The 16029-nt window shown below is 48.9% G+C and overlaps 5 protein-coding genes across 5 annotated transcripts; 2 read left to right on the plus strand and 3 right to left on the minus strand.

Moving 5' to 3' along the window:
- Positions 1-516: 516 nt before the first annotated feature.
- MUP1 (Mup1p) lies at positions 517-2530 on the minus strand. Its single transcript, XM_019132211.1, has one exon. It carries the CDS (start codon positions 2480-2482, stop codon positions 755-757), a length of 1728 nt encoding a protein of 575 aa, XP_018983042.1. The 5' UTR covers positions 2483-2530; the 3' UTR covers positions 517-754.
- Positions 2531-5316: 2786 nt separating this feature from the next.
- On the plus strand, positions 5317-6960 carry BABINDRAFT_26411 (putative ATP-dependent RNA helicase; the record flags this gene model as incomplete). The annotated part of the gene is made up of 1 exon (XM_019131378.1): positions 5317-6960. A coding segment is annotated over one exon (1644 nt), but the record flags the coding sequence as incomplete, so codon positions are not given.
- An 80-nt stretch (positions 6961-7040) lies between these two features.
- BABINDRAFT_97710 (LMBR1 domain-containing protein) lies at positions 7041-9446 on the minus strand. The gene is made up of 2 exons (XM_019133014.1): positions 9094-9446; positions 7041-9049 (listed from the first exon to the last, which is right to left on the minus strand). Exons 1-2 carry the CDS (start codon positions 9094-9096, stop codon positions 7115-7117), a joined length of 1938 nt encoding a protein of 645 aa, XP_018983044.1. The 5' UTR covers positions 9097-9446; the 3' UTR covers positions 7041-7114.
- BABINDRAFT_163423 (uncharacterized protein) lies at positions 9433-11182 on the minus strand. Its single transcript, XM_019129906.1, has one exon. It carries the CDS (start codon positions 11100-11102, stop codon positions 9798-9800), a length of 1305 nt encoding a protein of 434 aa, XP_018983045.1. The 5' UTR covers positions 11103-11182; the 3' UTR covers positions 9433-9797.
- A 1150-nt stretch (positions 11183-12332) lies between these two features.
- Positions 12333-16029, plus strand: BABINDRAFT_163425 (uncharacterized protein). The gene has a single exon (XM_019129907.1). The coding sequence runs from the start codon at positions 12653-12655 to the stop codon at positions 15728-15730; it is 3078 nt and encodes a 1025-aa protein (XP_018983046.1). The 5' UTR covers positions 12333-12652; the 3' UTR covers positions 15731-16029.

Here is a 16029-nt window from a genome sequence, read left to right on the forward strand (position 1 = left end):
TACAGCATCGATATCGCTCGCAGTCCCGGTAGTATCCTCAGTGCCATAAGCCAGTAGAGGTGAAGGACTCAAGGGATAAGACCCATAAACCAAACATTCGTCCGCCACGTTTTGAATTTAGTATTAAGGCAGCGCATGTAGCATGTATCATATCTCCTAACATTCTCATCATCCCTGTTATAGTCCTTTGCTTTTAAAATCGTATTTCCTGATTAGTAATGACTCATGGATATGTTTTCATCAAAAATACATAAACCAGAGGTATGAGGACGAGGCTGTTTCAATATAATGGGGAAAGGAAAGAGAGAAAACGATGGGTAGTAAGTCTGAAGCTGTCCCAGTGAGTTTCTATACGTCAGGCTGTGTTTGAGGAATCCTTTCATAGAGGTTTGGTCTAGTGCTTCCAGATCTATCGGGTTGAGGTCTTTGCTTCAATACACCGTTAAACATAATTACAGTGGGCTAACGAAATCAAAACAGGTATCATTAAATAGACAATAACGGGATAACTAAATCCCGGGTGATTCAGCAAATCACCGCTATAGTATATCTGTTGAAAATACTACCCAAAAACAAACCTCCAGAAGCAATAAAACAAAAAAGAATGCAGCGACAGAAAAAAAAAATTGAACGAGATTAGAAAGCAAAGTAAAATGAAAAATATAAAGTACTCAATTAATGGGTGACGGAGCAGGAACCGATAGCTGTTGAAATCAATCAATTCGGAATATGTGCACATGGTTAATGCGGCACTTTAACGGGCAGGGCTCTCGTAGCTGCTGGCGCCGTCGGTATTGGAATCGGTGGCTCTGGTAACTTCTCCGAAGTTCACCTTTTCACCTTCTTCCTGTTCCATAATCTTGACAACGTAGTCTTCCTTGTCGGTGACGTCACTTGGGACGTGGAAGAAGCGATTTCTCCAGAAACCGTCATCACCAATAACCTCCTTGGCCATCAAAGTGTAGCCACCGAATCTCGGCATGGCAACACTCCAGACGAGCCAGTAGATGATACCAACGGCCACGATACCCCAGGTAGTGACCGGATGAATCCAGTAGGGCAAGCTTTTGTAGACACTCTGGCCACCGGTTGGCGGAATGTACGGAGCGGCAACCAAGTACAAGGAGGCCAAGGCAAAGAAAAGGGTGACAGGGAACGTCGCCTTGATTTTTGGGTTCCATTCGACCAAACCCCTGCTGGCCTTCCAGTTGACGTACAACAAACCCACGGCCACGGCAAGGTTGACCAAGTTCAATGGGTAGGAAATCAAATTCATGACAAAGTTGTACGCATCACCTGGAGGTGGGGCGATGATCGTGATAACACAGACAACCCAGTGCTGGAACAAACCGACAAAAGGAGAGTTGAACGGTCTAGAGGTGGCAAAGAAACGAGAGAACGGCAAAACACCTTCTCTCCCCAACTGCTGGATGATTCTCCCCTGAGAGAAGATAACCGATAACACGTTACCCAACGCGGACAAGGCAACAAAGACGGAGCAGGCCTTTTCAGCAGTCTCACCGAAAGCGATTCTGAAGAAGTGCGCGGCCAAGATTCTCCCGGAGTCGGCAATTACTTCCTTAGGAACCACCGCAAAATAGGCAATGTTGACAAACATGTAGATAATGGACAAGACAACAAGCGCAATTGGGGCGGAGTATTTCAACGTCTTGACCGGGTCCTTGATTTCACCCAACGCGTAGTTAGCGTTGGAGTAGCCGATGTAGGACCAAATGACGTTGTACAAGGCATTGACAACCCCATACCCGGTAGGGGCTTCACCGGCAAAAGCGTTGGTGAAGTTGCCGGTTGGCTTAAAGTCGTTGGTCTTCAACCCACCGCCCAAGGCAACCCAGCCGGTAACGGAGATAAAGAGAATGATACCAACCTTGAAGACACCCAAGACGTTCTGCAACCACAACCCGGCCTTGATAGAGGTACCGTTAATGAGGAAACAGAAGGTGATGACGGCGATACCGATCCCACGAGAGTTCCACTGGGTCACCTCAACGTTAGCAGCGTTCAAGATGTACTCACCGACCACGATGGAGTTACCAGCGGCCCAACCAAGGAAAAATACGTAGGTGGCATACATCGCGGTGGCCAAGAACCTTGGCTTGTTGTACACGTACTCCAAGTAGTTCTTTTCCCCACCGTTTCTTGGGATCGCAACCCCAAACTCCATGTACACAAACAAACCAGCCATGGCAATCAAAGAGCCGACAAACCACAAGAGCAAGGCGGTACCCACAGAACCAGCCAATGCGTAGATGGTTGAGGACACGGAGAAAATACCAGCACCAAGCATACGGTTGCAGATCAAAGAGGCGGCCGAGAAGTAGCCGATCTCCTTCTTGTTGCGGTCCAACTCAATGACCGCGGCTTCACCGTCGAAGGAGTTGGACTCATCATATTGCAAGTCTTCGGAGGAGTTCTTCTTGGAACCCCAGTTCTGGATAGCGGACGGAATTTTGACACCCATTGTAGATTGATGAACCGTTGGCTTATTTTTTTTTTTTTTGAAAAAAAAGATATAACCCCAAAAAGCACTGATACAGGCAAAGCAAAAGAAGCGAAAAGAGGGTGGCTCGACACCGTTTATATACAAACCTGTTCCATCGCTTCTTTCCGGCATGTGTGGTGACTAAGAGAAGCCCGTAAAAGAAAGAAAAGTCTTGGTGCAGGTGCATATTGGTAGGGAAATGTGCACTCCTCTAAACGGGACGACACAAAGGTTAACCATAGTTTCTTTTGAGACCCGTGCGCTTTCAGAACCAACAGGTGTGCGGCTTGTGGTACGGAAAAGAAATCCATAACGCCGTGACCGCGAGTCAAATTTTCTATGCGACATAATACCTGCGGCTGTTAGATGCATAATAGCTGACTCCTGAAGGGCTGGATGACAGAACGGTCTAGTGTGATACAAGCCACAGTTTCGTCTGCCTCTAGGCCTTACAGAGCGGGTAGCTCCGTCAGCGGAGGATGTATGCTGGGCTCCGGCGGCGCGTAGATGGGTAAGCTTAGCGTCCAACATATCGCATACTTCATCCGGGGCGAAAGCGTTAAATTTACACTGCTACACCCGTGATCTTTTATGGAATCGTTTCTAGTACACCATGGATGTAGCCCTATGATCCACAGCACCAGCCATTTAGAGTGTTGCCCATCGGGGCTTGTTTTAGGTGATTTAAACAGACACTTCATCTCAGCAACCATATTGCGAATGATTATGGCGAATAGGTATCCTGTGGACCCAATCAGAAGCCACAGTTCCTTCAAGGACTTGACATATGTCTGTTGCGGAAAATTTTCTTCGTATGCATGCATGAGGTGCGTTTTATCCCAATTGAAGGGGGGTGCCATCGCCGTTGCAGGAACTGTAATCTCAATTAGACGTGGGCAGGGATTTTCCTACGCCGAAAATATAGATAACACAATCACACGTGATGGGTATGTTGTGAGTATGGTTAATAAATCTGGTAACTAGCCAGTTTTTCTATTTAAAAATAGCGCCGGACCATTTTATTCGGAGGGCATTCGAGACTGTGGATGCAACTGACGTGATTATAGGGTTGCCAAGCCCCTACAATATGTCTCATTCATCTTTGAGGAGCGGGGTCCATGTTTTGTAATTAATGTAGAAAGAGAAGGATCCTTGTCCGCAGAGGCACCTTTGGATTCCACAATCTCCCGATGAAGGTGTTCCAGCCGGTACCGGAAAGGTGGAGCTCGCTCGGTTTTATTGGATCTTATTACAATCCCCTGAAGCGGGCTTCTACACAATCAACAGACGGGACTGTACCGTCAGACTGGATAGTGGGAGTATACCCATGAATTTAGATCGCCGTTTTCCTGAACCTCGAGCCACAGTTTTGTCGCGGAAATTCTAAAGGGCTAGCCAGTGGAGGAGCTGTGATAAAGGCAGAAACGGCCTAACGGGACTGTGTAGGTTGGTCTTATAAAACGCCGTACGAAAAGTAGCGATTAAAATTGATGATTTCTATTCTTTGGTGTGGTGATTGGTGATTCTTTTTTTCTTGATGAGAGGACAATGTGATAATTGGAGATCCTATTTCTTGGGGAGGGTCATCAGAGCGGACGGTGTGGTAAATGATGACTCCTATTTCTTATCGAGGGAACAGTGTGGTTGACAGGAGATTATATCGAACATGACTCGGACATACACCAAGTAGACACTCATTTGTACATGTAGTTACAACCGCGGTGAAAAAATTGGCCACCAGGCAAACGAAAGTTAGGCGATGAATATCTCTCTGGGGTCTTTTAGCAAAAGCTCTGAATTGATTCAATATCAATAATTAGATTGGCTTGCAAAAAATCACAAATTCGAGTATTGCCAGTTGTGTCATTGGGGTGGGTTGACACCTGTTTGCAATTTTCAGACCGCAGCACCTCGCTAAAAACGTTTTACACGATGGATTTCAATCTATCGAATAACTACATTTGCTATTCGCCTAATTGTAACAACATGGTCCAAAGTGGGCTCCTCTCACGCCACAACACGATCTAACAGAAAAATCGAACCACACCGCGGTGATAGGCCAGAACTTTTCATATTTTCACCGATAACATACCGCAAATAGATGGAATTACAGAATTCTTGGTGGCCACAGGCTGCACACAAGTATACTCTAATGTCTAATGTATTACCCAGCTGAGCTCGCTAACATGCCCATCAAGGCTTAACCTTAATTCTAGGCGAACAGCTAACTTTCTTCTCAGCCTGTATTCTAACGTGACGCTACCCGCTAACTTTGCCGAGCCCTAAAACCCCCCTTTGTATACGGCTTATTTCAGTTGTCACTTTTCCTCCATTTAGAGGGCCGCCACGAACTTCTCCCATTAGATATTGGTTCCCCGGAGTACAAGTCAAGTATTATCCTGCACACACCATTGAAATGTTTTTAAACGCAGGAAATTAAGCTACCGCCATACTAGCATTATATCCGGCATTTAGGTGCTGAAAAAAAATTCATGCATGGTCAGGATGACCTGATATAACCCTTGAAGCACCAGATAGTCAGTAATACACAGGGATATCGCCGTTAACTACAGATGTTTGCCGCCCGTTTCGATCCAGGTAGTCTAACCTCTACATCTGTCAAGAATGAATCCAAGAAGAGAAGATTGAGCAACGACAGCGATGAACAGATGAGTGAGAGTGATGACAGTAGCTCCAGCTCTGAGGATTCCGACAATAACTCTGATAATGAATCTGATAATAACTCCGACAATAATTCCGACAATGAATCTGATAGTGCATCTGATAGTGAAACAGTGTCTGGTGCCGATCCAGACACCATGGATGTCGATGAAAGCTCTTCAACTAAAACCGTGGAATCAAAAGACATCCCCATTGATGCCAAATTCACCTCAGTCTTTCAGAGATTCAAGTCCTCAACCACAAATGTAGAGGATGCCGAGTCTTCCTCCGAAGACGAAGATGCCTTGACGGAGAAGCACGATTTGGTGCCGTTACCCCAGCCAGATTTACCCAGAGACCAACGATTATCGCGCATCAACACCTCTAGCTTGGACTGGCTAGGGAAGGTGGACTTCGTGGACACCACCACCACCAAGCCGTTCGATACGTACGCGCTCCACCCCACCTTGCTCCGTAACTTGGAGGCTGGTGGGTTCAGGAACGCCTTTTCGGTTCAGGTGGGTGTGTTGGACAAACTATTACCGGAAATCAAAACCAACCAGCTTGCACCAGACTCCCACGGAGATTTGCTAGTGAACGCTTCCACCGGATCTGGTAAAACGCTTGCCTACTCCATTCCCCTTATTCAGTCATTAAGTAGCCGCATTGTGCCGCGTCTCAGGGCCATCGTTTTGGTTCCAACAAAGCCTTTGATCAACCAGGTCCGTGCGACGTTGAGCGCGCTCGCGAAGGGGACAAACTTGCATATCGCCACGTTGAAGAACGACATATCGCTCAAGGAAGAGCATGAGAAGTTGCTTGCCAACTGCCCAGATATCATTGTGTCGACCCCCGGGAGATTGGTCGATCATTTGACCATGAAATCTGTCGATTTGGTGAGCTTGCAGTGGTTGGTCATCGATGAGGCCGATAGATTGTTGAACCAGTCGTTCCAGAACTGGGCGGAGACGTTAATTTCCACCATCGACCGCGACCAGGGGAATAAAAACACAATCACCAACAAAAAGTGGGTGCCACCCTTGACAAAAATGATCTTTTCCGCAACCCTCACCACCGATGCCGGTAAGTTAACCGGCTTGAAGTTCCAGCAGCCACGGATTTTGGTAGTCAACGACTCTCACGAGTTGGTGAACGAAATGTTTACCGTGCCAAAGGCGTTGACTGAGTACACGGTGAGACTTTCGTCCTCATCGCAGATCGGGTTCAAGCCATTGCTTCTCTTGAAGTTGTTGTATTCCAACCCAAAGTTGAGGTCCAACGTGTTGGTCTTCACCAAGTCGAACGAATCCTCCATCAGATTGACCCGTCTCTTGCAGATCTTGGCCACAAAGCACTTCTCGTTCAGCGCTGGGCCGTTGAGCATCCAGTACGTGAACTCGACAATTTCCACCGCGGCACGGACCAAGATTTTGGCCCAGTTTTCCGCCGGCACCGTGAACGTGTTGATTGCGACAGATTTAATCGCCAGAGGGTTGGACATTTCCACCATTCGCTCCGTCGTCAACTACGATTTACCCAATTCCGCCAGGGAATACGTCCACAGGGTCGGAAGAACTGCCAGAGCAAACCAGGATGGTGACTCCTACTCGTTGCTCGTGGGTAACGGTGAGTTCAAATGGTTTATGAAGTTGATGAGGGATGTCGAGAGATCCAAGGTGATTGTCACCGCCGAGGAGGACAAGGAACGCGGGGTTGTGATAGAAAAGGTGAACGAAACCGAAGAGGCTGTGTATAAGGAGGCCTTGCAAGCGTTGGAGAGAGAAGTTTTCGAGAAGAAGTAGTGTAATATACAAGTTCGTGCAAGAGCTCTACCAACCAATACTTAAAACGTACATTGTTATACCTCCAGCTTTGACCTAACAAAACCCAAGCTACCGTACCCTCCCCCCGCCTTATAAATTGGCGTCAAATAATATATACACATGTTCATTACAACACCAAGTCTTCGTCATCGGAATCACGACTTGGAATCTGCACCCTGCCACTGCTCGACGTAAACACTCCCCCGACGGCCGACTTGAGCGACGTCCACATCCCTCCGCTACTGTTGGTCTCGGCCACGGGCGGAAACGACTCTTCCTCGCGACGCATCAACGACTCGTTGAACTGGCTGCGGTTCTGGTTGTATTGCATGTTGGCAAGGTTGTCGATGGACTCGGAGAAATTCTCGGATCTCACGGGGCTGTGTCTACCCGGGGTGGACAATCTGAACGCCCGTAAATTTGGGTTCGTTTCGGCATTGAGCTTCGCCATGTGCTTGTTTACGACGTGTCTGGCCTCCTCGATGGTAGCGGTAGCGATGCCGTTCCTGCTCTCGGGGAGGTCGTCTTCATCATAGTCGAGCATGTTGAAGCCTAGTTTATCCTTGATCTTTTCAAAGAGGTTGAAGTAGTTGAACACCAACGGAACCAAGATAAAGCGTGGCAACCAAGAGTTGAAGCCCTCACCGAGCACGGTCAAGTTAATGGACTTTCCCAAGAACAGCTCAAAGCCAGAGCTTCTGTCCACAAGCAAGGTCAAGAAGTTATAGCTGAGCGGGAGGGTCAAACGGCACGCGTAGGTCGCGTAGAAGAGGCAAGAAACAGGATCGGACAAACCGCCGTCGTTAAGGTGGTACTTGAGATTGAACAACTTGTTCTTGCGCAAGGAAAGAACAGATGTCATACACATGTATGTGAGCATGACGACGGAGATAACAAACTTCACGGGCGCAAGCTGCTTGGCAGCTGTAAGCAAGAGGTTCACGAGTGAAAACTTGGTAGAGTGGAGCATCTCCGATTCCACCACGATGATAGACAAGAGGCAGATTAACACGGAGGCAAACCGGTTGTAGAGCGGAATGGCATACTGGTAGCAGAAATAGAGCGCCTTCGGGGACAAGAGCTTTGACAAAAGGCGCATCGATTTGGATTGTTGGGTGTATCTGAAGTGCAACTGACGGGAAGCGGCGGCTTCCTGGATATCTTCAAACTTAACCACGTCTTGGAATCCCTTCTCCAAATCACAGATGGCCAGGATAAAGCGATGCTTCTTGTGGTGCAATCTCCGAGACAAGTCGACGATGCGTTTGGTGGTCAAGTCCAGTTTCTGGAGCTCCGTCTGGAGGGGCTGGGTGCCGGTAGCTTCATCCGGTAGCTGCCGTTGCAAATCCACAAGCCACTCGCCAAACTCGAATTGGAGGTCATAGTCCTCCTGCGCGATGGCGCGGAAGCGCTCAATTTCATGGGAGATTTCCTGGAGCCCGTACTTAAGATCCTCGATGGTGTCATTGGCCGTTGTGATTTCCACGTAGCAGCGGTTGAGGTAGCGCTGCGGGCTGCCTAAGAGCCAGTAGTCGCGCGGAAGGTTGACTAACCCGTAGCTCATGAACCATAATGCGAGAATCAACGAGTAGGAGTGCGATAACGCAATAACAAGCGACTTTAAGCTGGCAAACGTCAAGCCCACAGAAAATACGAGGTACAAGAGCCCGAGTAAGCCAGCAACAAGCATAGCCAACTGGTACTTGAGATTGGTGCGCAACGAGTCCTTGAGCCGAAGCATCGGCTTGTGGTGGCCAGAGTCATAGAACTCCTGGAGCACTGGCAAGATGGTCCACGTGAGAAAGAATGCCGTCCAGTAGGTAGATCTCCAGCAGACTGCAATAACTCTGGCGGGTAACTGGAACCACTGGTTTGCGTCAGCACTGTTCTGCGACGAAATGAGGTCGATTGGAAGGAGGAAGATGATGGAGACCGGGATGTATATCGCGACGCTGAGCGCCAGCGCGAGGTACCATTTCTGGCGAAAGACGCGAATGTGCTTATTGATCCCATAGAGTGCGAGCACGAGCGCAAGTGAAAAGCACAAAACCGAGGGCCACCACTAAAGGTTAGTATGACTTCCATCGAACCGCAAGGAGTACATACCATGTTAGGCTGTGAGTCGTTATAGAGGGCTATAATCCAATAGATAACTAATTATAGTTATAGCGCGTAGATTCACGTCGGAATGGGTTGGCTTGGGGTTAGCTAGCCTCAGATTGGGGAGGGGGCCAGCAAAGATGGATTGTTGTACGTCGATGTTGACGTTAAAACACGAAGGCAAGAGGTGCGGCACGCACGTGACTAGAGAAGATTTGGTTAGTTTCGCCTGTAATAACTGGAAAGTTGAAGCTATTGATATTCCTGAATTCCATTGCGATCCTTTAAAGTACATTAAAAAATAGTGTCTAAATTACCGCAATGGTGTCGTTTGAAATACTAAAGTATTTGTCCAGCTACTCAGTACTTTCTAAAGCGCGCGAATTTCGTATATGTTTGTCCTTTCCTCATCATTCTTCTCCCATGCACCCTTTTTTGTTTTCCTCTACTCAATTAGTATAGTCCTTTTCGTATGGTTTTCCTTTCTTTCACTGCTATATCCTCCCTGGCCATGTCTATTAATATAGCCAGTTTAACCCAGATACCCACGCCCCGATTTAATTGATCTTCGTCCCCCCTCATACTACAACGTATGATTCCATTAGTTTCATATTTATCACCCCATTGCATCATATAGTGAACTTCTGTATTATACAAGTCATGACGAGCTAAGACAGCCTGCATTTACTGTGCTCAGATCCGTGTGACTACTACCAAAATATTGCCTTAACGGTACCGGTACCCATACCCGGACCCTCAGCCCATTCCAACACCTCTAGGGCTCCCACAACAATGGCAATGGTGGTGGGCAAGGTCAAGACAACATAGCCCCAGAACAAGACGCCCGCCATCTCTCTTTGAAAGAGATCGTTCAACTGGCAGATCTGCGACAACTGGATGGCGGGCGGCGAGACTGTCAAGATGAAGCTCACCACCAAGAAGATCGGGTCGTCCAAAATGGAGATCTGGAAGTACTTGACAGCCACGGCAATAAGCGGTAACAACAACAACAGCGGCAACACCATGCGCGAGACTAACGAGGCAAACACAATACGGTTGTAGTGGCGGGTCGGTGGTGGGATGTCATTAGACGGTGCTAAATTGGACCCGAGACAGATCAAAATGAGAGGAATAGAGACAGATCCAAGCTGTCTGATGGCAGAAGCAAGGGTGTGGTTCAAAAACGACTCCTTGACGTAGAGCTCCTGCTGAATCGGGGTGATGGTGGCCACAATCACAGCCAACAACATCGAGTACAACGGAGGATTCATGAAACCCATGAACCTGGCTACAAAACGGTTATTACTAACGTTATAGGCGAACTTGGCCCATCTGTTCAGAAGTGGAGGCTCGTAGACGATTGGTGTGTCCTCTGGTTCTTCGGATTCGCGGGGTTCGATCAACTCAGTCTCTTCATCTGGAAGGGAGTCCTCAACGTAACCCGTGGTCACGAGTCTGATCTCCTTAGGGTCACGCTTTCTGAGTAAGGTGTTGTAGCCCCAGGACCAACGCAAAATCTGGCCCAACTGCTGGAAGATCAAGAGGTACAAGATACCTCTGGAGGCAATTTTCTCCGGGGTATCATTTTCGACATCCTCCCAGTCCAAGTTAGGCAAGGTGTAGGACAAGGCAAGGGTCAATGATACAGGCAACGAGTTGGAGTTACCGAACGCGGCCATGGCCGTGACAAAGTCAGTTTCGGCGTCGTTGAGCAGGAGAAGGCTGGAGGTGGTGCGGGAACACAAGTAGCCGATGGCAGTGGAGATGGCGAAGAAGATGGGGATGACAAACAAGTCTATCAACTTCTTAAAGGAAAGCAGCGGCGCCAACTTGGTGAACACCAAACAGGGCGTGAAAAGGTCCACGTTCAACCGCGAAATGGTTTTCTGAGCATTGGAGTTGAGAAGACCAGATTTAGTGCAGATGAAGCCTGCAAGACAAATGAACACAACCTGGACGGTGGCTTGGAAGGTGATCCGAGAGATGTTAGCGTACGATAGTTCTTCGCGAGCCATATATGCGTGTAGAGTAGGTGTTTTTTTTTTTCTAATGGAGGGCCAGCAACGGTAGCACTTTAATACTAAGAGCAATGGAGGGCGTGCGACGGAGATGAAACTGCGAAGGTGGCGCTTAAATAATTCAATACGCGGCTAATCTAGGTCCCAGTTTGCAATTGCGTTTCTTTTGACGCGCTCTGTGACGGGGGAGAATATCAGAACATTCGGCTATTGTTAGAGGAGGGGGCAATGCTGAACGTGCAGGATATTCGCCAACGCCGCCTGAAGGCTCGGAGTTATTTGACGTGGCATGAGGCGTGGGAGTTTGAATAGCGCACACTTCGGGCCTATTCCAAAGCCATCGGAAGAGAATTGTATGCCTGTTCAATGAAATACCCTGTCCTTTTCTTTTCCGCCACAGTTGGTTCCTCTGTTAAGATCGGATCAAGGAAACGTTAGTTGACAGATAAGCCAGGGGGTAATTAATTGGGAACTGATAAGCAGAGCACGTGCACGATGACACCAGTGTACGTAACACAGAATACACGCATTAGAAATAAGGTTATTAACCGGCATAGATAGGGTTAATTGTGCTGCGAAAAGCTTGGCTCTTAGGGGGACCAAAGTACCATGTTTTGGGATGCCAGTGTTCCGCGGTTAGATATAGCTGGGGAAAGAGCCCGCACAACAATATATTGCAACGCTACACGTATAATAAGTATCCTGTGTAACTGTGCCCCGCTTACACTTCTCATCAGTAGCCGCGCGTACCTGCGTTGTAATGTCTTACTCTGGACCAATTTCTGATTGCGGTTTAAGTTAGGTCATTTGCAGGACTCGAACCATGAACATTGCTTTGATCCAAACGATGAACCAGAAATGGATCACTCCCTGTATCCACCAGCAGTCGCCTAGATAAGGTTTGCCAGGCGCTTTGTTTAGTAATCTGCATCCCCGCTTCTCCTTCATATCTCCGCACAACCTAGAGGAATCAAATATGGCAACAATAGTGTAGCAAAGCCACAAAAGCAAGCATTCCCCGAGTGAGCGTTCCATCAGGTGAGCCGCCAAAACATGCACGGGGTGAGTACTCCAATCATTTGCGGATTGGCGTTAGGCGGAAGCTTTGGAAACCCCTACCGTGATTGGGAAATTGCATCAATTATAAGGCTCTCCATCTCGGCCATCAAATTTATGTGCCTTTTCTCTACCCACTGTAAAGATTCAAAGCGGTTGACAGATCTTCTGCTGCTTTACGTGGGGTGATCCCCCACAGCCTCTGAGCTCCGAATCCAGTATATCGGAAATGCTTTGCCCTGCACGGTTCTTTTTTTTGCCAACAGGTAAACAAGCTAATGGTCACATGACCACACCGAAAAAGTATCATGCACGTGACTTGGAATCCTGGTATCCTGCTTACATGTATGCTCTGTTAGCGTTTAAGGCCCGAAGACATTTACTTCATCATCTCCGTGTCTTTGTTTCAGTATCACCTATGCTATCAATTTCCGTAATTTATCAAATCCCCGCATCCTAACTAACGTCCTTCCTCGATTGACCATTCTGCCATGTCCTCGCCAAACCATCCGGCTGCAGACGAAGCACTCTCTGACGATGACGACGAATGTATCAAAGTGCTCACGATGGCTCACCAGTCGGTCAAACACTCACAGCGACTGGCGCCTAGCCACCGCTCTGACTTCTCTTTTGACACCGCACGGCGCACGGTACACCGCCAGGGCTCGCTCATTCTCCCCGAAACAGGCGAAAGGGTCCACATCCAGTCGTACATTCGGGAGCACCCATCATTCGACGATGAAACCACGCTGCTAATAAGCAATCACACCACTTACGGCACCCAGCCGCCTGTATCTACTAACCGAAACCTCTTTCCGGGTACCACCGTTTTCCTTCGCCGGATCGCCGCTCTTGTCGTCTCTGAAAAGTTTAGAGCGGTCATGAAATGTGCCTTGACATACCTTCTAGCCTCGCTTGCGGTCTACTACCAGCCCCTCTCCGACTTTATCGGCCACACAGACTCGAAACACGTGGTGGCAACCGTCGCGGTCTACTTCCATCCGTACCGCACCCGCGGCTCGATGTACCAGTCGCTCATCTTCGTCTCTGTCTCCATTGCGTTCAGCTTTGCCGTGTCGTTCTCCTGCGGTTTGCTCGCGGCCTACTGCTACACCCACGGTCAGGATGAGCTCAGCTACGTGGTGGATCTTGTCTGCTCTTCGGCGGCGCTTGGGGTCATTTCGTTCTGGAAGCAAAAGATCTCTAAACCCACGTTCAACACCGCCTGTTCGTTGGCCTCCATTTCCATCATCTCCACCGTTATCCGCGAGGGCAGTCTCCACGCGGGCGCCATTCCCGTGGAGAAGCTCAAATCCACCTTTGGTATCGTCTGTCTCGGGACGTGCTTGTCTTGTGCTGTTTGTTTCCTTATCTGGCCGACGTCAGCGGTGGACAATCTCCGTGCGAGCTTGAACGAAAGCTGCAATCTCATGTCGAGCCTATTGTCGAATGTTTCGCACAAGTTTTTGGTCGGCGAAAACATCAACCTGAAGGACGCCGTGATGTTGTACTCGCGGATGAAGCTGAACATTGCATCGCTAAACGCTTCGCTTGAAGAGGCCCAGTACGAATTGTACGTCAGCGGCAGAGAAGGCGAGTACGGGGTGTTCAAGAAGTTGGTCAGCTCAACCACCGCGTTGGTACGGCTTCTCGACGGGTTGCGAGGCTCCGCCGAGATGCAGTGGATGTTGCTTCAGGCGTATCGCAGCCATCAGGAAAACCCTGAAAGCGATAGCTCCACGCTCGACTCCTTCGTCGACGAGACGTTGTCGCGGTCGCAATCGTTTTTCAATGCCCAGGATGTCAACGATGTCCCCCAAGAGGACCCCATCGATCCGTATAAGCTCTTTGACGTGTTTGTGTTTCACCTAGGGCCTTCTCTTAAGTCATTTATCTTCACGATCAAGGCGATTCTCAAACGCATTCCGTTCGAACTGGGACCGGATTCGCCCGTCACGGAGACCCTTAACTACCAGCACAGCTTGGCCAGTGCCATCGACTTGTTCAACGAAAAACAGCAGCTCGCAATCCAGCAACTCTACAAACAGCAGATATTCAGCTCCATGGAACAGAATATCGACTTGGCCGTTGGTCAGGAGGAGGTGGCTGCCAGCTGCGGCAACTTCAGCTCGGTCTTGAAGGAGTTTGCCAACGAATTGAAGCGGTTTTTAGAGTGTCTCGAGGAGTATGGTGACTTGAAGGACCAGACCCAAACTCGCACGTTCAACTGGCTCAAATTCTGGAACCGCTCACCCTTGGAGTCTCGCAAAGGCATTGCTTACAACCATCCAACGAACGAGCGCAACCTCAACTCGGCGTTGACCAAACTCACCCGCATTTCCCGCCCGGTCGCCAGCAAAACTTGGAATTACCGTCTCTGGGATTCGCTCCGGCTGTTGAAACGCGTGGATATTCAGCTAGCGTTCAGGGTCGGTATCGGGGCGTTCTGCATCTCCATCTTTGCGTTTCTCGAGCCCACCCGACAAATCTTCACCCAGTGGCGCGGAGAGTGGGCGTTGGTTATTTATTCGATCATGATGAACAAATCCACTGGGGGAACGTCCATGACCGTGAAATGGAGGTTTTTGGGCACGTTTATGGGGGCGTATGGCGCCTGTCTTGTGTGGTACATGTCTGGGGGGCATCCTTACGCCTTGGCTCTCGTGGGCGCGGCGATTGCGGTCCCTTCGTTCTATATTATCATCTACTGGAAGGCCAACAATGCGTTTGGCCGGTTTATCTTGCTCACCTACAACTTGACCGCGTTGTATTCCTACTCCATGACCATGAAGGACGATGAAGATGGTAATGAAGGGGGTGACAACCCCATTGTCGGTGAGATTGCGTTCCACCGATTCGTGGCGGTGGCGCTTGGGGTATGCTGGGCGTTGATCATGGCGAACTTTGTCCTTCCCAACAGTGCCAGGAGTCGCTTGAAGCGCGGTTTGGCCATCTTGTGGTTGCGGATGGGTGTCATTTGGAACAGTGACCCGCTTAGCTACTCCTACGATCCCGAAACCATGCTGACCTATCTCGTGGGCATCAGGGACCAGCAGGGCGTGCGCGGAATCATGAACGAATTGGAGTCCTTGTTGAAACAGGCCCCGATGGAGTACCGTTTGAAGGGGAACTTCCCCGAAGCGACATATTCTTCGTTGTTGAAAAGCACCACCAAGATTCTAGACTCGTTTCAGAATTTGTCCACCATCATTGAGCTCGACCGTGTGTTAACGCCGAATGAGGAGTATGTGGTGAGGTACACAGCGGGCGAACGTAAAGAGCTTCAGCATCGCATCTTTCTCATCTTGTACATGGTTGCCAGTGCGGTGAAGCTCGGGTTTCCTATTCCGAGCAAGCCCGCCTCTATCGATCACGCGAAAGACCGCATGTTGACCAAGTTGCACGAAGTGCGCCATCGTCTGGACTTGGTGCTCCAAAACGAGGACTACGTGTTGCTTTATTCTTACGTTTTGGTCACTTCCAACATCGTGGAAGAGTTGGACATCATTTTGGAGTTGGTGTTGGAGTTGTACGGATCAGTCAGCGAGAGCGCGTTGGAATTGATGTAGAGACCGTCCGCGTATGCCAATTGAACTAGCTCGATCAGAATTATTTCCGCGGGCAGTTGAGGTTTATTCAAGGCTCCTTGGATGGTATGCACTTGTCGATCGCTTTGAGTGAATTGGACCCTTGTGGGAGGGGTTTACTCAAGAGTAGGAGATCCAGCACAGCAGTTGGAGCGTATACTTTATCATAATCGTGGCCGGATCTGCAAAACTTTCAGGCTAATATCTTGACTCAAGTTTCAATCACACCGATTTTCCAGATCGGGATGAGCATTAGTATATAGAAAGAGGGTTAATAATAT

Source organism: Babjeviella inositovora, assembly GCF_001661335.1.
Source record: "Babjeviella inositovora NRRL Y-12698 unplaced genomic scaffold BABINscaffold_14, whole genome shotgun sequence".
NCBI classification, from domain to species: domain Eukaryota; kingdom Fungi; phylum Ascomycota; class Pichiomycetes; order Serinales; genus Babjeviella; species Babjeviella inositovora.